Source organism: Archocentrus centrarchus, chromosome 21, assembly GCF_007364275.1.
Source record: "Archocentrus centrarchus isolate MPI-CPG fArcCen1 chromosome 21, fArcCen1, whole genome shotgun sequence".
Classification (NCBI taxonomy): Eukaryota; Metazoa; Chordata; class Actinopteri; order Cichliformes; family Cichlidae; genus Archocentrus; species Archocentrus centrarchus.
Genome location: NC_044366.1, coordinates 18,241,140 through 18,267,936, shown reverse-complemented (window position 1 = coordinate 18,267,936; position 26,797 = coordinate 18,241,140). Strand labels below are relative to the sequence as shown.

Genomic DNA, 26,797 nt, shown 5'->3' with positions numbered 1-26,797 from the left:
AAATATTCCAAAGTAAAAATAATAGTACAGTATATACAAAATACTACAAGCAAAAGTAGTCCAGGTGTCCTGGTGTGTTGGATCAGGGACACATCTAAAACCTGCAGGACACGGGACCACAAGGCCTGGATTTGAGGATCCCTGCCTTAGGCTTTGTAACCCTCTGCAGACTGATAGATGTCAGTGACTTTGTTTCTCATCTGTTCTTGAGTTTCTTTAGATTGTGGCTTGATATGTTGCTTCCATCCATCCATTTTCTTCCGCTTATCCGTCTCAGGCTTTTGAGATCTTTTAACCTACTTGACTTTATCAGACAGATTCTGTTTAAGTGATTTCTGGTGAACGGGTCTGGCAAAAACTGCATTTTGCATTTTATCTGATGATCTGAAACATGGAAGTGTAACAAATATGCAAAACCTACAAAAGCTAAATACTTTTCACAGCAATGTAATTAAAGGATATGAATACTCCAATACTCTACCACTGAACTTTGGCAAACAGGTGATCTGGGGAAAACAGTTGTAGGTGGCAGGCAAAGCTCCTGAACTATAGTTAGGATTATGCACTGAGCATGGCTGCCATGGCTCTGACTAAAACAAGTTTGTTTAACTGTTTACAACAATGTAAATACAACCCTCAGTGCCACCAACACAGTCCAGCTGAAAATGCATACCAAACAGGAAAAGAAGCCAACAAAGGGTGACTGACATGTCGGCTGACAAATGATAATAAGGTAACTCAAGCCACCAGCCTATCACCTTTATGTAGAACGGCGGGATTTCCTGTATGTGACGCAAATGCTCCTAGTCAACAGCGGAGGCCCCACCCTTTGTGTTACCTACCGCCCGTCAATCAAAATAGAAAAAAATCAGACACTTATCACCTATTTCCACGCGTATGCAATCAGTGTAATCTGTTGACCATGTTCGGTGGCTTGTGACTATCAGGACCCTCCGTTTTCGGACGAGTCACGCAATGACTGGTACGTAATATCCATTATTTTTCACCCACGTATGCTAACGAGCTATCTCAGGCATCCTTTGGCTAAATTAGCTCGCTAGCAGGCTAGTAGAGATTCTCGATGGTGATAGTGCTAATCATCGCCGGCTAAGTTAGAAGTAGCGGCTAACGCTGGGCTCGATAGCTTAGCTGACTAGATTAGCTTGTTTAAAACACATCATTGTTTAGCCTTTTCTTTAATTAATCACTGCTACATCCCCGTTTAGTGGAGGTTTTCGATATTAGTAACAGCGGATGTAGTTGTTGTGGTTTAATGGCGAGCTGTAGTTTAGCGTGAGTGTGAGTCACAGGTTTGTTTAGCTAACGTTAGCTTCGACTGTTCCCACACTTAATGTTTTTCACTTCACAGCCCCAGAACAGCCAATGAAAGCGAATGATATGGCTGCCTTAGACGTGGACAGCCGTAAGAGCGACTTTATGCAGCAGGAGGAAGGCAGGGGCAATCAGGTAAGGTTTTTCTCTTGGGTTGTGGTTTTCATCGTAGGTTCTGGCTGCGTTTTTAGTAACAAGAGTCCTTACATATATGAAACTTCGTGGTGGTGGTGGGGTTATTATTGTACCCCGATTTGAACTTCTCCGACAACACTTCCTCCCAGGCTGCTTACAAATCCCGCCTCCTTTGCTCGATTTGAAGGGACAGACTCCATTCAGACCCAAATGTATCGTTCAACACTGGAGAAGACAATCCTTTAACCAGTGCAGTCTTCACTATTTAGCAACCAGTCACACTTTCTGTGTGGCCCAGACTAACACCCACCCACTTTCTTCCTTTTAAAATTGCCCATCATGGGCAGGACACTCAGCTATCACCATTTGACCTGCTAGCAATGACCTGCACTAAGGTTGAGTCACCACATTCAGATGTGGAAGAGATGCTGTCTGTTGTAGTAAGCCGGCTATATCTGATACTGCTTTAGCAGAAAGAAAGTTTTCAGCCACAGCTGAGCAAAACTGATGGTTGGATAGAAAGTAAGTTTCAGGTTTCTTTATTTGTATCCACAGGTAGATTTGGCCTGCAGTAACAAGTCATCAGTCCTCACATGCATATTTTCAATACAGACAGAATTCAGATAAGTGTAGTATAAAAGACTGGTAAGCCACAGTTATTATATTTTTTCCAATTTGCCCATTAGAACATATTGAGAGAGTTTCTGTTCGTTACAGATAAATATCCAAACTATGACCCCAAGGAAAAGCATAAGACATATTCAGTACAAGAAGGGCACTCAGTAGAGCGTATACCTTGCTTACCCCAAATTTTCTATGTGCCAATACTACACTGTAATAGATCCCACCCATTGTTGTCATACTCAATTCTTTACTTTTGTTGACCTTATAATTTTCAGCATTCTGGCTCATTAGATCTGGAATCCTCCTTTAGTTATGAACAAACTTTGCTATATGACTGAACTTATGGTCATGTTGCACCCTAATTCTTTTTAAAGGGTTCTGACTTGTCCTCATAAGGTTAAATGTAAATATGTAAATATTGCCCCTATTTCACTATGGTGAAGCATTCGTGTTGTGACAGAGGCAATACAATGCTGTTTTGACCCATGAGCGCAAGACATAAACAAGTTTGCTAGTATTTCCTCTCACCATGTTACTGTGGGCATCCACACACAGTGAAGCAATTTAGAGAGAATGTGCAAGCACAGGATTACAAGAAAGTAAAAGACCACAACCAAAGCAGATCTGAATTGGCAAGGTATAAAGGATGCTATCCTTGGCCACAGATTGACACTTGCAGGTAATGACTAGTTGCATTTTTGGAGGCTTACAGTCTGCCAGAAGATGCATATGGCTAAAGTTAATGGCTCCTTGTAAACTTAAGAACATGTAGAGAAAAGTTATTTGCAATTTTAACTTAAAAGTACACGATGCAACCTTGCTTTCAACCATGTCTCCTTTCCAGCCAATGATGTCCAACAAACACGCAACTTCAGACCTTGAATCCTCTTATTTGTTTTTGTGGCTATAGCCTAATTGTTCTTATGCCAACTGTCTAATAAGTCACCCAAGTTTTCTTATTTGGTTTGCAAATACAAACAACAACAAAAAAAATCCTCCAAAGCTGTATGTGAGACTACCTCAGTGGGTAGTTCACTTCAGGGTGTTGCACTCACCGTTGTTGCCCTTGCTTTGGTGTTGTTTCGCCTACCAATTTTTGTAAGCTGGCATACAAACTCAGCAAGATTGGAGACACAAATATGTTATGATATATCATTGCAGGAACATAGAGATTCTCAGATAACAGCACTTGCATAATATTGTAATGCATACTGTCAGACAAAGGGGAAGATATCCGGTCAAATACAACCTCAGATTCTGTCTCAAATGTCTTTTTATCCACAAGCAAATGACAAAAAAACTCCTTATTTCCATATGCATCGTGAGATAATTTAGAATCAGAATTTCACATATTATTTCCTTGAAGAGTGGAGTACGTCTGTGTTGTAAAATAGGGATACACAAATCTAGTATTCTGGCTCAATATAAGCCATCTAACTCAGTTTTTATTCAAGTCCATGTTTTTTGTTCTTTTCCATTTTTCCACGTTTTTTTTTTTTTTTCCATTTTCTTATCTCTTTGAGCATAAGATATGCTGGCACTATCTGACCATTCAAAAAGACCAATGATCAACATGACCAATATAAAAAAGGAACACGAGACAGTAAAATAATAATAAAAATATTACCTAGCTGAACTAGGAAATATTTTTAACCCAACACGGTTGAAGGTCTAAGTATTTTATTCATTTTTATGTAATTGTGCTACTTGGGATTCATGTTGATAAGTTTAAGTGGGCAGGAAGGTGCGGGCAAGCAGTAATAGTCAATGTGATAACCAACCAACTAGGCAAAGTTTCTAACGCCATTTTAATAGCTCTCCTCTCACAGTAGTCTAATGTCAGGGCAGTTGGATCATATTTAGCATGACAGTTGTCTTTTCATAAGTCCTTACAAATTCACCTTCACAGCCCGAGGTCAACATAAAGTGTTTAGGAAACATTGGGATACTTTTTTTTTTTTTTTAACTATTCATATGTTAAATTACGTGAGACTGTGGCTCCTGTATTGCAAAGTGATGAAACCAAGATGTCCATTTTTATATGTAATATTTGTAATTCTGGTCTTATTCTTTTGTTTTATACTTTAATCTATTGTTGATAAAACAGCAAAATCAAATATGTATAACAAACGCATCAAGGAAAAAGCTCTCCAACACCTTAAAAATGAGCTGATATAGATCAGCATGTATTTTGACTGTTTCTGCTGTTTGAAGGTTAGTTAGGTTTAGTGTTTAGTTTACTTCCATCAGTCAGTCAGGATATCAGGTTCTTGTTTTCTCAAGTTTGTGTTGATTTCTAAATGATTTTCTTCAGTTATTACAGATTAATTGAAACCTATACATTATGACATGAAGTCTTCTGGCCATCATCTTGTAGTGCCCCATTTTTTTGTTAGTACTCAAGACTTAACAAAAAAGGGTATTGCAGGTGAACCTGTGTGTATTTGTGTTGCACGGTTATGTGATGTTCTGGGATGATTTCAGTATGAGCTCGCACCTTGTGTCTACAAAATAAATTTGCAGTTTTTGTTTTTCATATTTTCATAAGAGAAAGTTGTTTCACTGTGTTTGGTTTGCATTTCTAGCTGGTCCGAGCTTATTGATGTATAGTGTTGCTCAAGATTTCTTTTATTAAAAACAAATGTGACCAAAACACTGCTGAGAATCAACTATGTCTGCTTGAAGCATCCCACTTCCAGGCGTTCACTTTGAAGCAACTCCAGCAGAGTTAATTTATTCTAAATACAAACTCAGCACATTACAGCTGTGGTACAAAAGAGTAAGAAAATTTCATGTAGGAGCTGTTTGATACATTGAACATAAACACAGATGTGTCCAGTTGCTGAATTTGACTATCGTGCAAAATCTGATGTGAATCAAATGGCTAATTAAACGCAACCAGTTGCAGTTAGATGAAGCCGGTAGTGTTGTCGTGCACAGGACTTCCCTTGTAGGCCTGATGTAGGATGCCAGTAACATTGGGTGGTTAGCACTTGCACCTCATGTCACAACAAGAAGGTTCCTGGCTTGAATCTCCTGGTCAGCTGAGACCTTTCAGGGCAGAATTTGCATCTTCTAATTGTGCCTGCATGGGTTTTCTCCACATGCTTCGGCTTCAGACCAAAGATCTGCCTGTTATGTAATTGGTGATTCTAAATAGGCTGTGAATGTGAGGGAGATAGAGTGCTTGAAGTGTATAGAAAAAAAATGCTGTGTGAATGTATGGTTAAATGTTGTGTAAAGAGATTTGAGTGGTCAGTTAGACTAAAAAAGCACTATGTAAATGCCAGTGCATTATCTAATGTTGGATTTAATGCTACAGTGCTACTAAAAGACCAAGGGAATCAGCACAATTACATTAACATTAATAAGAATGGCAGGTAGACGTCTAAATTTCAGCCATACAGAAGAATTTTGGTCATTTAGCTGATGCAGATATAATTTTTTAATAATGGTCTTTTGCAAACTTTAAAAGATGAATATAACTAGGTTTCTGAATGTTATTTATTTTATTTTATTATTCATTTTCTTCCATAGACCTCAGATCCATCTACACAGCTTACTGGAGCAGAGAAATGGGAGGTGTTAACCCCCACAACAGCAGGAAAAGACGAGTCTGGAATAGTTCAGATCCAAAGTCAAGGGATATTAACGTCAAATGGACAGTATGTTCTTCCTATCCAGAACTTACAGGGTCAGCCAATCTTTGTGACATCAGGAACGGACGACTCCTCTGCCAATTCAGTGCCTAACATTCAGTACCAAGTAATTCCTCAGATTCAGACAGCAGATGGACAGCTGAGCTTCTCCACGGCCAGCGTGGAAGGACCAACCCTGACTCAGGATGCTACAGGACAGATTCAGATTTTGCCTGATGGTAGCCAGGGTCTCAGTGTGACATCAACTGCAAGCATCCTTAACAACAACCAGAACCTCATTTCACAAACTGCTAATGTCCAGCAGATCCAGGGGGTTTCTATTGGCAGCTCCACCTTCAACAACCAGGGCCAGGTTGTTACTAATGTGCCTGTGGGTTTGCCCGGGAACATTACCTTTGTTCCTATTAACAGCGTGGACTTGGACTCCCTTGGCCTGTCTGGTGCTCAAACTATAGCAACAGGGGTCACTGCTGATGGCCAGCTAATTATGGCAAGTCAGGCTGTGGATGGCTCAGAGAGTCTGGCTAAGACAAATGACCACCTCTCACAGACACTACAAGTAAATGACTCGAATCCAAATCCTGAGATATTTGTGCCAACGTCTTCCTCTCAACTACATGTTCCAGCAAGCGAAGCAGGTCTGCTAACCCAGAACACTTCATTACCATCGGTGGCTACAGACCAAACCAACTCAAGTTCTGGTCTCCAGGAAGGCTTTGCCCAGCACAATCAGGAGCAAAATGTCCATGCTTCTTCAGCTCAGCCCATCATCCAGCTGCAGCAGGTTCCTGTTCAGACCACCAACGGACAGGTGGTCCAGTCAGTGGCGGCAGGTGGGCAGAGTCTGCAAAATGTACAACTGATCAATCCGGGAACCTTCATCATCCAAGCTCAGACAGTTACACCGTCAGGTCAGATACAGTGGCAGACCTTTCAGGTGCAAGGAGTGCAGAACCTTCAGAATCTCCAGCTGCCCACCACACCACCCCAGCAGATAACTCTTGCTCCAGTCCAGACCCTGTCACTGGGTAACATCAGCACAGGACAGATCCCCAACCTGCAGACCGTCACAGTCAACTCAGTGGCCCAACAGGAAGGAGACACTGATCCCCCTGCAGGTATAGTAGCGCTTTATACTGTCTTTGAGAAAAACTTCTCAAAGATCTAAGTAGCCTGCACCTTACTGACGTCTCTCTCATTCACCTGTTAGCTTAGTTGCATCTTTTTAGAGTGGGACAAATTAGACCTCTGCTGTTGTTATTAGTGCATGAACTTTTTTGATCTCTTGACAATTCTTAATGTAGCAGAATCCACCTACGAGTAAAGGTCTAATAAGCAATTGAACTTAAAACGCATGTTAGACTGTCCAGGGCATTTTTAAAGGTTTTAAAGTCAAAATGCTCTTTAATTATTTTTCGTCCCATAATTATGCTCTAATTCTCTTAAGTTTAGTTTTCTTTTATACTTACTTTCAAATCCAGCTAGTTTAATGTCTTCCAGAAAGGTCTCTAGTGAGAAAATTACTTTAAATTGCTATAATGTGCTCAATTACTAATTATACTAATGCAATGAAGGTCAGTGGGATTTGTTCTTGGTGTTTAAAGCAGACAATCCACAGTGACATCTGTATATTTGTATGTTAATTCATGTAACTTTTTGCATTATTACTGCTAAAAAGTTCACGTGTAAATATTAAAATTAATAGTGGCTGAATTCCATTTAGCTGCTTTTGTTTCAAAATCATGAAGTTGTGGATGTTAGCTCACTGAAACATCATCACGTTTACTTGGACACATGAATAACGTTAAACAATTACATCCGCGCTTTTCCTCCAGCAACAGCTCAAAAGTGCCGTAAAATAGTTGCTTTTTTTTTTTTTAAATGTCCAGCAATCCAAAAACAAAAATGTCTCAATTTTCAATCATATGAAATGGAGGACATCAACAGAGCCCTGATAATTTAAAGGTTTTCCTTGATAATTTTAACTTAAAGGGATTCATTGTAAATATGCTCTCACCAGACAGTTACATCTAGCTAGATTAGATTCAACATGGTGCTGGAGCATTTCTCAGAGATTTTGGTCCACATTGACACAATAACATTTCACAGTTGCTGCAGATTTGTCAGCTGAACATCCATGGTGTGAGTCTCCCATTCCACCACATCCCAAAGGTGCTCTACTGGATTAAGATCTGGTGACTGCGGAGGCCATTTGAGTACAGTGAACTCGTGTCTTGTTCATGAAACCAGTTTGAGATTATTAGAGCCTTGTGGTAGTGTGTGTGATTTAAGCAGCCATCAGAAGTAGGGTAAACTGTGGTAATAAAGGGATGGACATGGTCAGCAACAATACTCAGGAAGGTTGTAGCATTTAAACAATGCTTAGTTTTTACTAAGGGGCCCAAAGTGTGCCAAGAATATATTCCTCACAACGTAAACCACCACCAGCCTGACTTTTTGATACAGGGCAGGATGGATTCATGCTTTCATGTTGTTTATGCCAGACCAGCCCGTCTGTCACCAACAACCATGTCATATTCAAAGCCTCTTAAGTCACCTTTCTTCCCCAATCTGATACCCAGTCTGAGCAGGTCGTCATGTCCACATGCCTAAATGCACTGAGTTGCTGTCATGTGATTAACTGATGAAATATTTGCATTAACGAACAGTTGAACAGGTGTTCCTAACAAAGTGGCCAGTGAATATAGCTTGCCTAGTCTCATCAATGTTCATTGTTTACGTCCTTAAAACCTTTGTGTTTAACTTTATATGCAATTATTGCTGTCATAACATTGTGATGAAATTTCCGATTGTAGCAAAGTCCATCCACCCATTTTCTGTCACTCATCTGGGCCAAAAAGTCCACAGGGTATGCTTAATTAGTCATCAGAATTGTCACTGATACATTAAATTTGCTGCCTAGCTGTCAGTCACACAGTCACAAAGCAGCTCTCACTGTTCAGGCTTTTTGGCCAGTTATAACTGCAGACTGTTAATATTCATTTTTAGATATTCAGATCAAGGAAGAGCCAGACTCCGGAGAATGGCAGCTTAGCACAGATTCTACCCTGAACCCAAGCGATCTGTCCCATCTCCGAGTCAGGCTTGTGGATGAGGAGGATCAGCTTGGCCAAGAGGGCAAGAGGCTCCGCAGAGTGGCATGTACTTGCCCTAACTGCAAAGAGTCGGGTGGGAGGTGAGTAATTCTAACCAGTGTTTCTATTGTTTCTCCGAGCTATATGTCAGTATCTCTAATGTCAATGCATGTGTTTCTCAGAGGATCTAGCATGGGGAAGAAGAAGCAGCACATCTGTCACATCGCAGGCTGTGGGAAAGTGTACGGAAAGACATCACACCTGCGAGCACACCTGCGCTGGCATTCAGGGGAGCGACCTTTTGTTTGCAGCTGGATGTTCTGTGGAAAGAGGTTCACACGTAGCGATGAGCTGCAGAGGCACAGGAGAACACACACAGGTGCCCTTTTTTTGCTCCCTCGATGTTTGCACATCAGGAAAACATCCATAAAATCAGTAAAATGTGTTAATTTGTGCCCTGCAAACTGTGAGTCATGTAAGAAATAACAGCGTTTGTCCCCCTCTGGATTTAAAATGTCAGGTTAGGATTGAAGACCATTGTGAAAAAAAAACAAAAAAAACAGCCAGATTCACATGCTTGGTGAGAATTTTACAGCTCAAAATGAATGTGCTTTAAACAGTTTGCTCTGCGGTCTAATTTGAAGGATCTGTTAACAGCACTAAAACATTACAAGAGTAATGCGCTGTATTTTTAATCATGATCCACGAAATGCAGGAAGTATGAATGTATGTATGAGAAATCCAGATAAATGTACTGCCACAGCGAAATGGCAGTACAGATCTTTGAAAGGGATTTCACCACTTGGTCACACTGTTGTTGCGTTATCTTTCCATATCACTGGCAGAACGAGGCCTCTGACAAGACGGGCTAAAGTAGCAATTTCATTACGCTGTCAGCGGCAGGATATGAACAGTTAGCATTCACAGTTAACTTTTCAAGAGGATGTTCGATGATTGTAGGCTTCTAATTGGTAATAATTGTAATCAGCTGTATAGCATCAATTTGTCATTTTTGTCAGTGACAGACTGGCTTTAGGAAACTAATTCAGATTAAACATTGGACCCAGGTCACACAGCATTCTGTAACAGCACACAATAAAACTATTACGAATGTGCATGTCACTGACAGTTCTTCCTTTTGTTATTTTTTGTTTCATCTATTCATGGATCAGTCAATTTGAACTTTGCTTGCCACTTTTTTCCTTTTTTTTTTTTTTTTAACTTCTGATCTGGTGATAGACGACATGCTTAACCTTCTCCAAATGTATTCAGCATCAAACTCTATCTTTGAAACTGCGTTTCCTCTCTCTATCTCTGGCAGGAGAGAAGAAGTTTGTCTGCCCAGAATGTTCTAAGCGCTTCATGCGGAGCGACCACCTGGCGAAGCACATTAAAACTCATCAGAACAAAAAAGGCGTGAACTCTGGCAGCGCTGTGGTGGCCTCGATGGAATCGGCAGGGTCCTCAGACAGTATCATCACCACGGCAGGCGGGACCACCCTCATCCTCACCAATATCCAGCAGGGCTCCAGCAACGCCCAGGACATCCTAGCCAACGCAGAGATCCCACTCCAGCTCGTCACCACAGTAGCGGCCAGCGAAGTCATGGAGTGATTTACACTCCACTTATGAACTTCTACAACCTCTCTCATACTGTATACTCCTACCTGCATTTTTATTCACGTTTTGAAGGAAAAACTAAAATTATAAATATATAAATATATATATATATATATATTTTAACACAGAAATAGTCAGTCCATGTCCATCCTCAGTTTAGACTGAGGGAAAACAAGCAAAGGTGGAAAAAGACATTGCAGTAAACACACAAGGAAATGCCTTATTTTGTACAATATTGTGTAGTTGGAAATGTAGGATTCCACTTTCTTTTAAATTTACTTCTTTGTTAATGTGATTTTTATGGAAAATAATTGGTTGAGCAGTTTTTTTCTTTGCCTTTTGTTGATGGGATGTTTTGATGAGGTCCTTCATAATAAGCAAATATTTTTCCCCCCATATTCCTATGTGCAAAGACTAAATCTCACAGCAGAGCTAATTTTATCCAGCTGAAGTAAAGTTATTGTTACTGCCCATGTAAATTTTACGTTTTTATTATTATTATTATTATTATTATGCATTCTTGTTTCCTTGCAGTCTGCTTGCAAAGCCCTCCTTGCTCCCTTTTTAATGAATTTGCTCAAGCCTACATTTTGCAGGTGAAAATGGAAAAAACAATCAGAATTTTTGTATTTTAATTCCTCTGGAGCATATACTGTTGATATGATACATTATTTGCATATGAAATATTTCGACTGAACAGCCATTTATATCGGGCTTTACATAAACGATGCATTTGCGGTATTGAAGGTTTAGAACGTTTCAAATGGCTCCATTATGTGTAATTCACGTGTTTTTTGTAAAACCTTTTTGGAGGACTTCCAAACAAAAAATATGTTGTAATATGAAGAGAGAAAAAAAAGCCATTTTTTTTAAAGGTAATTGCCAAATTTAAAACCAAACTCAGGATGACTCGTGACTGTGTGATATAAGTAAAGTAACCCCCCCCCCTGTAGCTTCTTCTGTAGGCCATCGTGGGATGTTGTGGGGAAACGTTTTTGATGGATGGAAAAGCTGATGTGAATGAAGCTGTCATCATGTTACCTATGCTCATTTGATCCTATCATGTCAGCTGTCCTTTTACTCTGATTTCAAACAGCAAACTCCTGCTCGTGTTAGGGAGTTTTCGCTGGTGTCTGGCTCCCATCAGAACTGTCGCGCACTTGAAAAATCTCTATTACTAAAAAAGTGGTACTCTTTTAAACGTCACTGCTCTCAACACTTTAATCTTGTTTAGATTTTGTATAAAAATGTTTTGTACGTTTCCCAACAGACTGTCTGTTATACCCATTGTCAGTAAATGTGCATTGCTTTTTTGTTTGTTTTTTTCTTTATTTGCGTGTTACATTCCCCTGTACTGGGTTATCCATTTATGTCTTCTTTTTTTTTTCTTTTTCTTTTTCTACTGCCACCCTCCAAACTGCTTAACTGTTAGATTGAATACATGTACACGCTGAACAGTGAATTTGCTTGTGGCATATTTGTTCTTTTAGTTTGTTTTTTTTGAGACGGTGCAAAATATATAATGTGATCAGTTTTACTCCTGTGGCCACTTGTTCCTCTTCAAGAGATATTAAAATGCCATCTGAGTCAAATAGCAGGAAACGCATGAAGAAAGTCTTCATTATTCTTTGCTAAACACTGAAGGTTTATCCTCACTCCAGTCTTCTGTATAAATATGTCAATATAACATCAATATAAATGTTTCTGTTACACTTGAATGCGCTTTATTTTTGATTTATTCCTTTTTTTTTTATGTGTATCATGTCTTCTGTCTGAGGGCAGTTTGATATTTCATACTAAAACGACTAAACGTGAGACCAGTTTGAATTTTTTTCTTTGCTCTCTTTTCCCGAAGACACCTCAGCTCCTTGGAGAGTGTACACTGTGGGTTAGTAGTCCAGTAGATGTCACTGCAGCCAAGGGATGAGGAGGGGAGGTACGTTTGACCCCCTGACCTTCCCCATGTAGCTGCAGCTCAGATGAAGACAGAAGTCACCGAGGCCAATGAGAGGTGCAGACCCCCACAATTAACTACAAGTTAATGTCGCACAGAAATGTCAGGAACGTATTCTGCTGCTGGAGAACAAACTACTGTCGTGACTTTGAACAGACCCTGCAGAGGGGCATGCTCCGTCTCTGACTTCAGAATGTGCGCATATTTCCTGCCACTAATTTATTAATATTTTGATTAACCTCAGCTATGACACATGCTGCATCACTATCTTTAACTCCTTCATTAAATGGAACATTTTACTAATTAGGCACTGTTTCTATTTATTTCTATAATACTGGACTCGAGACTGCAGAATCGGAGTTAGTTGCGTATTATAGCCTACCTGGTTTTAATGCCTGTGAACATAATTAAAGTGGTAGTCTATGAAAAGCTTTATCTGGTAAATCTAAGTGGAAAGCAGATGCTTTTTGACTCTTCGTCAATTTGAGTTTGAAAATGTGGTCTATAATGTTCAAAAGGACTCGTTCATTTTGTCATTCCTTTCATTTGCATAATTTAATGAATCCAATTCATTGTAATGCAATACCAAGTGCACCAGGAACATAGAATGACAGTTTGAGTTAATGAAATGTGTTAACGGTATCATCATTTACTTGTATGTTAATTAGTCCAATTAATTTCCCCTGCTCGGTAATCTGAATATTGTAATAATCTTTGCTCCCCTGCAGGAATGAAATCTGTGATGCACAGACCTCAGGGACGATCAGCGTTGAGAATCGTGCTTTTTTTTTTTTCAGTTGTGAATTGTTGCAGATTTGAAAAAGCTTGAGTGCTTTAAGGTTTTTTGTTTTTTTTCTTTTTTAGGTCTGGAACTCAATAATATTTCTGCAGCCTTAATATTGCTTACCACTGGTTGTGTGTCATCTGCTTTTATGATGCAAATCACACGCCTAGTCCAGTATCAGACCCCAGGATAACTTTGTCTCGCTTGACAAAGTGCCACTGCCTCGTAACAGGAAGAGCCACGGTTCTTCTGGCCGTGGCAGATAAAAGGTGCCATCAGTGGGCGATCCTCCGTGGCAGCTCGGCAGGTTAAAGGGAGGAAAGGAGAGATCGGGTGGCTGCTGAGCGTGACACTATCCACACTCACTTTTCAACTAACCACCTAGATTTGAGGTGAACTTTGTTCAAGCGCCTCTTTTTTGTGTTCTCAGATGCTTATGTCAACATCGCCCTGCAGAGTATAATAATGACGAGCTTTCAACAGTCCAGTTAATGAATTTTGAGATAGGTCTCAAAAAAGAAGAGCCACGGCTACACAAAAGGCTTAGATTTGATCAGGTGATGTCTTCACAGCACGCACTTAGTTGCAAATTGTAACTGATGCAATTTGAACACCATGAAGCACATTTTGCAAAACAACAAATCAGAATTCAAACTGTGTCCTGTTTTGGAGAGCAGAAGGAAAGCTTTTTCGATCATATGACTTCTGTGTTGTGTTTCCGTGATAGACAGGTATCATTTCAAGCAGTGCTTACGCTACAAGTTGCTTGTGTACCTCCATTGTACCAAATAGATTTGGTTCTTCTAACTCTGTTTTTGAATAGCAGTGTAATTGTACATGGTGCTCAACTTCTCTTCCAATTCATGTGCAAAATGCATAAATACAATAACTGTGCAGAGGGAAAGAAACACTGTAATCATGCAATAACATTTCCAACTGTATGTGTGATAGAATTCAAAATGATATTGGGATTATGGTTCTTAACCATTGGGAGGTAATGTGAACTGTTGGCAGAAATGACTTATTTCATTATGCTGTCCCAAATATACGAAATACTTCAGCGAGAGGGCTGCTTCTTCCCTATCCGTGCCCAATTTTAACTGTTTTCCCCAGTTGTTGAAGGATAGGCCTGCAATTTTGCAAAATGACTATTATTTGCCTTTCTCAAGGAATCAACAACTTGAAAGTACAGTGCAATGAATTGTTGGGGTTCTGCAGCTGCATTCATTTACAATGTGTCCTTTTTTTTTTTTTTTTTTTTTGCTCAAAGCGTTTCACAGAATTTAAAGCATAAAGCCTTTATTTAATTTTCCTTTGGATATGAACTGCAAGCCTCTTCATAAGTAAAAAGCACTTACCATCCTAATATTTTGTTTACAGCACTGTACTTATGTTGTTTTTCTCTTTAACCATTAGGAATACATTTGAAAGTATAGTTTTTTTTTGTTTGGTTGGTTTTTTTAAAAGTGCCTCCCGTTTCAACATTCCTGACACATTCTTGCCCTTGATCAACTGCAGAAGGCAGACAATAGCGCAGATCATTTTCCCCAGGCAAGGAAACACAGCATGGATCAACTCAATAACCTGATATTCACTGTCTTCTGAATGTGGCCAATTTAGCAGAAGGTCAGTGCCTTTTTTTTTTTTTTTTTTTTTACTCCAGAGACTATTTGGTGACCTCCCTCCGGAGCCCCAGCGGGACCAGAGGAGACAAACAGAATCGCCGAGCTAGAAAGTGCTTGTGTTGACATTGCGTTAAGGTCTGGACTTGTCAAGGTGAACAGATACCTGGTGTGGGACAAGGGGGCCTATTATGTATACCCGGTGGCCACGACTAGTTGTTGCATGCTCGTGGATTAGATTTTTTTTTGTGTGTGTGTGTTTTGGCCATTATGGATGATAAAAATTTAAAGATGTACATCAGGTAGAAAAGTAGGGTGTGCACGTGTGTTGGTGTGGCTTCCATCATCCTTTTCTATGCAGAGGTGCCCTTCACGACGTCAAATTTAACACTCTTGTCTCAGGAAAATTATGGTCTGACTATGTTCTGTTTCAAGAGGGTGGAGTTCAGGTCAGATCTATCTTTGCTATCTTTATTGTGAAATTTTGCTCTCCTGCCGTTTTGCATTTATTGACTTTATGTTGTTTTTTGTTTTTTTTTGTCCCCTCAAATCCAACTGTGAAAATTGAATCAACAATAATGCTACGCCTCCATCAAAATTTCCCACATTATGCCATTCTTTGTACTCATACACAGTATGTGTCTGTTTTTAGTGAGGAGACAATTGCATAAAATGATGTTAGAGATCTATGAGAAGATTAGCAGGGATCATTTTTAGCCTTTCCTCACAGCAGTCATATAGTTTTCACTCTGTATGAAATAACTCTCCTCATTTTGAACCTCAAGGTCAAACAGCTTCAACTTTTCTGAGTTGAGAAAAAAAAAAAAAAGAAACTGCGAGTGTTCGCTGAGTATTTTCTTTTTGTGACAAGAGCTGGCCTGCAGACCATTGAAAACAATTTCCGATATGAAAGGAGACGTTTTGTATCTGAAAATGTACATTAAATGGTGTCAACAACATCCCAGAGGTCAGAGCAGAGTCCCCATGGAGACTGAATCTGACTGCTGTGCTCAGAGACCAGACACCCCCCCTGAGTGGCGGCTCTGTGATGGCTCTCAGTTTCTCTCGTCATGTCCCTGGCAGCTTTGACACAGGTAATATGCATGCAGGCTGACAGTGGCTGGGATGTGCGGCAGAGACAATGATGTACATATCATTTTCCTCACTGACTGATTGAAGACTGTAATCTGTGCTGGACTTTCTCTCTGATTACACACGTCTCAGGGAGCAAAACAAGGACTCTGAGCTGCCACTGGGCACTGGGCTCATCCAGGGCTTTCAGCCTTCAAGAGGACTGAAGTCCGCCTTTAAGGTGAGCTCAATTTTCGTCCCATTTACACTATTGTTACAAGTGTCGGATAGAATGCATCTAGTAGATAGTGGTCAAACAGTGGATGTCTGAAGATGACACAGGAACAGAGACGTATCTGACACCCAAGGTCATCCTATTCCCATCTCCAGCAGAGTCACAAATGTTTAGAGCTCCTGTAAAGACACTCACAACGAGAGAGCGGAACAATATGAATGTTACATTCGCCGGCAACATGCAAAGTGTCTCCTAGAGCTCAACAGGCCAATATTAAACCTTTCCAGCAACAAAGAGAGAGCATGCTGTCTGCAGCTTTAGTGCTCTATTGTTCTCTGTACAAAGAAGGCATTTAACTGGTCTAATGATGAAGCAAACCATTATTTTAGGGTATTTTCTTGCATAATGTGTAATGTTTGCAAACAGCGCACTCACACATGTAATACACTCTTAACCTGCCTGAATAACCTTGTGGGGTACTCGTGTCTTTATGTAAAACCTGAGAGATTTCTCTGTTGACAATAGGTCAATCCTTTACAGAAGGTACCTAGCACATTACAAGGTTGGTCTCCAGGGAGAAGTAATGGGTTCTGGGCAATTGACCAACCTGCCATGCTTTACTGCACCTGCACTGAGTTAGAGCTGTCATCATTACCACTTCCTCTAACGTTCCCCCGCAGCAACCCAGACACTCCCACTTAGAGCGATATTTCACTTTGGTGGAACATTTTCACTTTTTTTTTTTTTTCCATGCTTCCCTCCATATATGAGTGGAAGAGTGGTAGTCTAGCTTTTACTTTCGAAGCAGTAAGGTAACCTCTAGCAGGCGTTTGGGGTCTGCACTGTAACACGTTTCCAGAACAGGCCGCAGTTACAAGCTATGATCTGACTTGAACTTTTCAGATTGAAGGCGATGCTTTCCAAAAGGGAAAATCTTAAGGAAAAAGAGTTGCAAAAGACGTCTGCCCATATTTTCTCTGTGTCAAAATATGAAGAATATGAGGTTAGTCATTTGAATGGCATTCATCCTCTATTTTAGTTGGGTTATTCAAAGTGATTGCGAGATTGTACAGTCTGAAAATAATCATTAGGCAGTTCCGAGAAAAAAGCTGTTTGAATGGTTCATTAAAGTGAATCAGAAACGGAACAAGCTCCTGCATTAGTTACTTAATCAAGACTTGCTGTTAGAAAGCACCTTTAACTTAATTTGTATTTTTCATTAGTGCAATCCTTTAGAAATTGTTCTGCATTTAAATATGTAGCCACGCTACAGACAGAGGAGGAATCAAAACTGTGGAGGTCACAGACATCACGCACATACAGCTTACTGATTACAACGCCGCCTGAAATCGGGACTAATCAACAATTATGACAACTTCTTCGTGCTTTAACAGTAGTTACATTAAGACTAATGCAGATAGAACAAACAACTGCAGAGAAGTAAGTCTTTCCTTGCAGGTTTCTTGATAAATGGTCTCAGGCTTAGTGACTGCAGAGGAGTTTATGATGTTCATCAGCAGGTAGTTTTTTTCCCCCATTTGAGTTGTAGATATTTAACTTTCCTGCTTCTTTTTTTTTCTTTCTTTCTTTTGAGCACTGTGAGTCTTGAAAGGGTTTCCTATCAGCTGGTTTCACAAAGCGTTTGAGATAAAAACTGTAATATTTATTTAATTTTTGAAGAATTCCCACACAGCTTATGTTTCCAGAAATATGTCTGGTAAATTACAGCACTGACAGCTCGATTTGACAGCATTAAAGTATAATTTTACAGCTGTAATCCACAACAACAGTTTCTTACTGTTAAAACTATTACAGGAAAGTATAGAATGAAGGCTTTACAGTATAATACTGTCGACTTCCTTGTTGTCATTATGTTATTTGTAGCATTCCTGCTTTAATCTAAATAAAAAGCTAATTGAAATTAATACTGTATGTAACCTGAATTCAGCTGCTGCATCTACAGGAATGCCAGTCATTGTTAGATAAACCTTAACACAGTTCTTTGACACAAAAACACTGAAAACCAGTCCACACATCATTAACAATCAACATCTAAATAAAAAGTAATACTGAAACAGCCACTTCTAAATTAATGACGTGATCCTATCCATTGATTTTACAGTATTCCCCTGTACTCAATCAATTCAGTTTGTTGTATTTGTTATCTTTTTTTATCTAAAGAAGGTTTTGTTTTGCTCTCTGAGCAATTATTCAAGACAGAAACTAACCAGTCACTTTACTCTATTAAAAATGTTTCAGGGTTTTTGAATGACAAATATCAGAAATTATCAAGGCCTCAAAGCCTGCGGCAACTTTGCTCTGACTTGCAGATGTTTTTCTCTCGGTTTTCACTTCCTCCTCCCACACATGTCTTATATCAGTATTTGCCGGATCCAAAACGACCAGCTTCGAAAATGAAGGAGAGGAACTTTACATTGTGCCAGAAAAAGGAATGGAAATTGCGGGCAGTGTCAGATAATTGAGCTTGTCGTAAGAGACATGTTAATAACAGACGGAGATGCAGAAGACTTGTCACTCCGTACCCTGGGTGACAGACTCTCTCTGCTGTTGATGAGCTGTTTTAGAGGGGAAATTGTTCCACGCAAACACCATCGTTATTACAAGCTGGCAAGCTGCTCGCTTGTGTACCCAATTCTGCTTGAACTGACAGAATCCAATTGACCGGCACATATTCATGCACTTTATTTTCTTTATTCTCACCAACAATGCAGATAATTACTGCACCAAGTAAAACTGAAAATAGAATTTCACTGTGTCCCAGAAAACAATGCCGGAGCTGTCTCAGCAACATGTCTGCTCAAATTGCCATGACTGGGAGACCTACTGTAAGACAAGCAGCAATCCAATATTACTTGTCAACGTAAAATCTACTGAAACCATATTACCACTTTCTTCTGTTATAGAATACAGTGAAATAACTTGCAGTTTGCTTGGTTTTTTCCTGCCATTGTCCCTTCTGCTGCAAAGCAAGGCCTCAAGCAGTTCTTTATAAAGCAATGCACTCAGAGCCTTATCAACACTTTTAGCTTTGAGCTATGACCCAACCTGGATTTATGGGTCTCTGTGCATCCTGTTGAGGGTAAACTTTTCCATTTACCATCGCTCTGCTTCAGGCTTTTTTTCTGTTTTTCTGTAACAGTGTAATCAGTATCTGTAAACAAAAATGGTGAAATTGCAGTATTGGGTAGCAGATTTGGGTTATCTCTTCAGCAATCATGAGGAGGCTGATTATGTGCAGAATATTTTTTGGCTTTTAAATCTCCAGGTTATTAATCAGTTGCAAACTGAAGTGTGTCTTTATGCTCAGAAGATGGCAATATACTCTGGTTTAGCTACACGTGAATAATTCACCGTTTCTGCCTTTTTTCCATATGCCACTGAGACTTGTTCTCAAAGAGCGATTGCATCATATTTTAATAAAACAGCCCTTATTTAGGTGCTGAAATAGATTTTTAATCCCTTGTTGTGTTTTCCTGTAGAGTTCAGAATTTGTTTTTTTATTATTTTAAACTGCATCATCACTAAAATCTTTACATCATAGTTGCTTGTTGATTAATTAATTGTTCATAACTGGTCTCTGCAGTAAATATTTTCCACTGTAGTTGGAACGGCCTAAAGCCCAGAACTTGCCTTGTTGCTTTGTTTTCTATTGAGTTTTTATTTTTTCTAATATATATATATATATATATATATATATCTGTAGATATTTATAGCAGTGCATGTGTCCTAAAGGGTTGGAAGAGGGCTGAAAATGTATATGGATGTTACCCAAATGAGTTGAAATAGGTTCATTTGCCTAAAAATGACTGAACATGGATTTTGATGTGGTTAAAAGGCACATTTGCCCTAAATTTCAAGCCTGTGTTCTGCTCAACAATCCCCTTGGGAGCTAATGTAATCAGCGGAGTAGCAAATGGGACGTTGTCTGTGATGCTCATGCCCTCAGAGAATACCGCCACGGTGGGAAGGTAAAGTGTCTCCCAGGGACCAAGACCACATCTGCTGAGTTCATGTCCCTCTACCACCTCTGACACATCTCATTAATAAGAATCTTTCACTGACATTTATTTAGTTATTTATTTAACTTTAACTTTGTTGTGAGTCCCGCTGTGCAGAGGATGTGTGGCTGTCATACTAATGTATAGGGACAGTGTAGTGCTGCTGTCCAACAAGTCGTCCGTTATCTGAGGGAAATGTGTCTGTCCAGAGGTGGGGGCGGCTTTGTGCTCTCAACCAGGCCACCTCTCAGCCTTTGTGCCAGTAACAAGCTCAGCTCAGGCTCCAACGAAGCGAGAAATTGTAAACTCTCCGGAGAGGCCCAGTGGAGAGATAAGGGCTTAGTGTTTGCTGGCAATGTGCATGGGGATGAATCTGATACGGCCGAGTCCCACGCCAGAATGGGAGTGATGATACCTCCCCTTCTATGGAGAGTTATGTTTAATCCCCTTTACCAGTGTATTCACTTGCAAATATTCCTGTCACCATTAATATGTATTAACATCCTTCACACACTGTTCAATACAGATTTATCAGACTCCATTTTTCCTCTTATGCTCACCATCATCTCTGTGCTGCTCTTGAACCGCAGCTTTTTATAAGGAGAATAGACCTGAATGTGCTGCTGATGCTCAAGCAGGGTTTGATGTCGACTCCACCAAAAAAAACAAAAAGTGTGAGAAGAAGTGTGTCGTACATCATCATACATAAAGTCTTGGATTCAAAATTATTTTAAAAAACAGACTCAAAAAAAAAATCCTGAAACTGCTTTAGATTATTTCTCAAATTAAGTCCATTGTTACCATGTTGGCACACTTCATTTTTCTTCTTGACAATATTTTTCATCTCTTCAGAACAAAATTGGGTGCAGGTAAAGGTAAATGTTAGGTTAGTGGGGTTTAAAAGTCATACAATCATCTAAACCTGCTTATCTTTTATGCTTACCTGCTATGCCATGTTTTTTATGGATAAACAAAACCACCATACTTCTTACCTATCGACCTGTACCTGCAGAGGAACGGGAGATGAAGCATTCCTGCATGATTTTCCCGCCTAAAAAAACAGCTTTAGCTCATTGAGATCTACAGAACCCCAGGTAACGCTTGACTTACCATGTTAAAATCTCGTTTTTGATTATTTTGACTTTAATTTTTTTATGAATTGAAGCTAATTTTGAATTGCAGCACATGGCATAATCTAACAAGATAAAGAATGTTGGATGGGATTTGTGTGACATTTTGTTTGTGTTTGGGGGTCTAATCCAGACAAAGCCCTGAGAAGCTCATTACAGCCTGGTGAGGCCTTAAGCCTGTGCTGTCTGCATTAAAGCAGCCAAGAAGTGTCTGTCAGCTTTCCTGGCAGAGCCCAAATCAAGCTGTCAATTACTGGACGTGTTTATGGAAATTACATGTTTGTTAACATGCTGGAAAAATGTGCTCTCGGCTCAAGCAGCATGTGTTCGGAGAAACAATTTTGCTCGGAAATCACCTTTCAAATGGATGAAGGTGATCCTCATCAGATCACAGACACAGGGAACATTTTAACTCTCCCTGTCCTGATATGTGTGAGGAAAAGCCCAGACGGAAGGAGACACAACTAACAATCAAAGGTGGAGTCCGTGGATGACGCTGTGTTTTTGTTTATTAAGTCATCTCTCGACTGTAGTTCAGCCTCCTTTTTTTTTTTTTTTTTTGTTACTCTTAAAGCGGCAAAAGCAGCGTTTAGGTAACTAATGTGGCTGTGAAAGGAGACAGCTGACATCACGCTGTGCAAAGTAAACATTACACTAAAGGCGTTTTATATGTGTACAAAAAAGATGATTTCACCTCGACAGGGAGCAACACGTCTGATTTATAAACAAGAATATCAGGTTAATAATGGATGCACAGCATTTCCGTTTTCACTCTGTGCATAAAGTTGGCCCTTTACACCAGGAGAATGGTTCAAAATATAGCTTCACCTTAAATAGATTTGTAACAATGCCTCGCGGAAATGAAGCGCTCGCTTCCATTCAGTCTAATGTCTCCGATGAGATGTTTATGTCAATTTCCTCGTTGGATTTCTCTCACATAAAGGCCTTGATTTCAGCCTCCCGATGATCATGAAATTGAGCCAATCGACATGCATGTCTCAGATGTCTGGTCGAGCTCATCTTAGACAAGGTAATTTTGTCAGAGCAATTACCATTGTAATGTATTCCAAAGTCAGGGCATTTTCTGCTGCTTAGGTGAGCCGCTGACAGCATGTTTTGATTTTTAAGCAATTGTGCTTTTCACTCTGAGATCATGCTCAGGTCCACATTTCTCCCTATGTAACAGCCCACTATGATTCCATTATTTCACATTAACATCTAATTACCTCACTCAGACCTGCAGCTATATTGAAAAGTCAGTGCGAGTTCTGGGGTTTGATGAAGCTGTAAGTAAAGATGGGTGTTTACGAAAGAAGAAAATCCAACTGTAAGGCATACGCAATTCCCAGTGGGACCATATTACCTGTCAGGGACGATGACAATGCCCTGGAGAATGTCACTGTGCAGTGAAACTGTCATCACACTATTACGCTCACCATTACTGGCCCTACATCTCCATGTAATGGCTGTGGCACACTTTACAATTCAGATTGTCTTCTCAGTCATTGGCACTTAAATGCTGCACTCCATTTTATGAAAAGATAAAGATCTCTGTAATCTGCCAGAGCTCAACCATCCCTTGAAAGCTTGTCAGGCAGCATTTTGTTGTTCACAAGAAGTTGTCATACCCCATAGCATCTCCCTTTGTTGGGCTGGTGAAAGTGTCTTTTTGAGTGCACTATTGTGTGCTTGTTGATGTGTGCTTGCCTATAGAGTCAGACTGTGTTTTGGTCCAGCAATTTATTTGAGTCATCACAAGAGGAATGTGTAATGTGGTATATTGTACAGTTCAGCTGTGACTGCAGATCAGACGATCCCTTAGTCATGGATTGTCAAATTAGCGCTCATTGGTGGCGCCTGCTTTGTTGTGTTTTAGCTCAGATGCGTAGCATGCCACACTCTCTGCATTTATACCTGAACCTTGGTGTTTATGGGTTGAAGAATGAGTCTGGAAATAGTTTCTTATCTTATTCTTATCAAATTATGACATGACAATTATGGCACTTATAACAAGAGCCTGTTTGTTCCAGCTGAAGGCATCGATCTTTAAAACAAATGTGCACCCTGTCACTGGGCACAGCTGGGCACTGGAGCTTTTGGCAAATGTTCTTCAAACTATTGACTGTAAATTAAAGATGGAAATATAAAATATAAAAATATTTGCATTTTGAAGCCTTGACTTTACTTTGTTGATTTCTGTCATCTTGATCAAAACCAGCAGTGACCATATGTGGACATGAGGGGTGTGTGCTGAGCTCAGTTAGAAAGGTGCATCTATAGATTGTATTGGGGAATTACACAGACATAGATACCTGCTAACAAAGTAGCTGACCATAATTGGAGCAAAGCCTTTTTGGTACTGACTTTTGTTTGTTCAATCAGCTGCTCAGCTAACCGCAATATCTGTTAGACAGTTGCATTAATAATGCTCTAAAATTGACCAACGTGGTTGAAACAGTCCAGTTTAGTGACTCATATTTGCGGAGCAGAAACCTAGCACATAGCTTCTTTTATTCCAGCCCCACTTTGGCATTTTAACATGGGAGTCTATGAGGATTGATTCACTTCTGGACCTGCAGTGCTTAAGTTTTCAGCCCCGGAGTCAACCACTTAGTTTAAACAAGAACTAAACATTTTAGACCTTTTTCTTTTTGATTTTTGTTTTTGTTTTTCAGCAGGAGGTCAAATCCCTAACAAGAGAACTTTCTGGACTCTGCAGTGACAGATTAAGCTTTCTGTGTGATTCACTGACTGATAAAGAGGTTTGCTGTGTACCAGTGATTTCACTAATTACCCTGACAGTGTATTTCCTTTTTAACGCATTTGAATTTCCATGCTGAAAAGTATGTGAAATGCTCAGGACTGGATTTGTAAAAGAACACTTTCTGATTGAAAAGCGCTAGCCTACATAAAGAGCAGTCTTTGTTGCTTCCACTCTCACAATAAGCTCCAGTCACTTTTGTTTTGGGGAATTGTTTACACAAAGAAAAAAATAGAATATCACCAGTCATATCTCTTAACATTTCAGTTGCCAGCAGGTCTGGGAGCAGTCCAAATGGAAAAAAAAAAAAAAGCTAAACTGCGAGCCTGCATGTGATAGCAGATTGAGTTTAACAAGCCAGATGGGTTGTAATTGTCTGATCAATCCAATGTTTGTGAGCTTTTATGCCTTTTCTTATGGTTTGTTTTCCTTACGTGCTATTTCCTCTGCTGATTTGCCTTCCCTTGGGGAGTGTCTGTGTCAAAAACACTCTCTGCCTGACCAGCGTTACTTTGCGCAGGATTCTGTGTGCTGTCTGAGTTGGGCAGCACCTCCCATGGAAGTGACTGGAGCAGTATCATCTTCCACGCCTGTCTGCCATGCCACTGCAGTTTTACTGGTCACCTTTTCAGAGCAGTTGTCTGTTACAGTGCTTTATGATTAACGCTGCCCCTGCTTTCTCCTCTGCGCAGAGGTTAGTGAAGACCTTTCTCTACACTAAAGAGTCACTGAAGAGTCATATCATCTCTAGCGAAATTACTCATCCACATTAAGATATTTACATACTTTCATAATTAAGCTGCTTTTCTGATTTAACATGATTTAGGTTTAAAAAGAAATACGGCATGCGTACAAATCTAACTTACAACTTTTCCAAGGCGCAGTCTCATAATACAGGCATTGTTATTTTCATGCCACATGTAACAGCAGGCACTCGTTCTAATCATAATCTTAAGAGTTGGTCCCTGTACAGATGTGAAGAGGTTAACCCTTCACTTTTGGAAGTCGCTGGCTGGTTTTCTTGCCTCTCCTTTACTTTATCACAGTAATTGAGACTCTTTCATGGTACTTCTGTTTCTTTTCCTAGATATATAATGCACTGGATAGATCCTCAACATGCTCAATCACAGAGAACTAATTTGACTGTATTGTTTGACAAGTGTTCCTTACAGCTTGGTGTGAGTGAAATGCAATCTAAGAACAATTATGCCATTTTCTGAGAACAGTATGGGGCAGGTAAGAACCATTTGGGATTTTTGCAGGTTAAATGTAATGGCTACTCTTAAGTACAGAATTTTAGAGTTTTGGGGGGATTTTTTTTTTTTTTTTTTTTATTCAAACCTGACTGCCTTCTGTAGCAAAGAGAAAAGAAAGTCAACTATCTGTGCTGGATGCGATATTGTAACATTTACAAAATGCCTATAGTTGTGTCCTCACCTTCTTGCATTTTCTTTCAAAGCTGCAGAACCTGCGACTGTCTGCCACAGAAAAAGAGGATCCGGTCATTTTCATGGTGAGGCTTTAATTCTAATTCTGCACCACATCAGGTACCTAATCTTAAAAAATGGCCGGTAAAAGACCCTGAAGGTGCACTGGCATTTGAGAGGTAGTGAAGTAAAAGAGCTCAAGGTTGCAGAGGACTGAAACCCATCTGAGCCACGTCTTTGAAGCCCCTGTTGGACTTTTAAATTTTTATCACTCCTGATATTTGTTCTCAATGGCAAATTAACAGCCTTCCTCGTGCCATTCAGTTTCCTTTCTGAAGACAAGGCTTAAATTTTGTCTAACTGCCTGAATTTACTACTCTTCTATTTTTCACACGACAGAATCGATAGCAGGACTGAAGAAGAGGGGATAAAAATTTATGGTATCTTGCAATTTAATGGTTGAAAAGATGCAATTTGAAAGATCATAAATTGTGAAGGAGCTTATGCTTCATTGCACTTGATTCAGTGCTTGCTGTTAGAACTTGATTTGCGAGTGTCTGCAAAGTGTGATTAACGAGGCGATCAATGTGCAGTGCAGCACACTATGGCACTCCTAATGCTCTTCATTAGAATAAATAAAATAAATTGACTGCAGCTCTATGAAAACTCTGTAATGGTTAAAAATCAAAGAATGTCATCCCCCCCAGCCACAATTTAGCTTCTCTCAGCCTGCATCCACCTTGATCACATTATCCTGACAGCCTTGTCTCTGAACCTGCAGGGGCCCTGAGACGAGCTCATGGTGAGGGAAGTAAAAGGAAGTGGTGTGTCGGCGGGGGCCACAGCCTATTGCTTAGTCGACTGGTAATCATAAATCGGAGGCTTTTGTACAGAAAGTGTTGGGGGGAATGCGGTCCGTGGAGTATTAATGCATGAAATAGCATTTCAAGCTGATAAACGGTTCGCAGGATGGTCAGTCTGCGCAGATTGCTCTTCCCTCTTTCCTTTTCATGGAGGCATATTGTTTGTAATAACATTTACCAGAAAAATTTATTCCACCTCATCTCATGTTTTCTTGCCAGACAGTTTGGTATTGCTGTTGTGGCGGTGGGCAGGTGAATTGCCGGCTGTAATATTCACTCCTCCTGTCTGCTCTCTCTGGATTATTGTCTTTCCAGATTACACTTTGCTGAATTGTCTTCGATACGAGCTGTCATGCAGTCACTTAACTTGGCCCTTTAATTGATTTCTTGCTCCGTCCCCTGTGCAGCTGTTAAAATCAATTAGCTATAAGTAACTGGGCAACAAAATGTATTTGTAAATGAGCTG

The 26,797-nt window shown here is 39.9% G+C and overlaps 1 protein-coding gene across 2 annotated transcripts; it reads left to right on the top strand.

Moving 5' to 3' along the window:
- The first annotated feature begins 819 nt into the window (after positions 1–819).
- sp3a (sp3a transcription factor) lies at positions 820–12,545 on the top strand. Of its 2 annotated transcripts, XM_030758765.1 has the most exons (7): positions 820–982; positions 1,370–1,467; positions 1,815–1,907; positions 5,629–6,868; positions 8,760–8,946; positions 9,028–9,224; positions 10,167–12,545. In XM_030758765.1, the coding sequence occupies exons 1-7, from the start codon at positions 976–978 to the stop codon at positions 10,457–10,459; spliced, it is 2,115 nt and encodes a 704-aa protein (XP_030614625.1). In that variant the 5' UTR covers positions 820–975; the 3' UTR covers positions 10,460–12,545. The 2 variants fall into 2 exon arrangements, with proteins under 2 accessions (XP_030614625.1, XP_030614624.1); XM_030758764.1 differs by lacking the exon at positions 1,815–1,907 and having other exon boundaries at positions 10,167–12,543.
- The last annotated feature ends 14,252 nt before the right edge of the window (positions 12,546–26,797 follow it).

Excerpts from the sequence above, each read along its gene's own strand:
- sp3a (XM_030758765.1), top strand. Across the intron at positions 6,869-8,759 it reads AGACACTGATCCCCCTGCAG|ATATTCAGATCAAGGAAGAG; the intron begins GTATAGTAGCGC and ends ATTCATTTTTAG. Across the intron at positions 8,947-9,027 it reads TGCAAAGAGTCGGGTGGGAG|AGGATCTAGCATGGGGAAGA; the intron begins GTGAGTAATTCT and ends TGTGTTTCTCAG.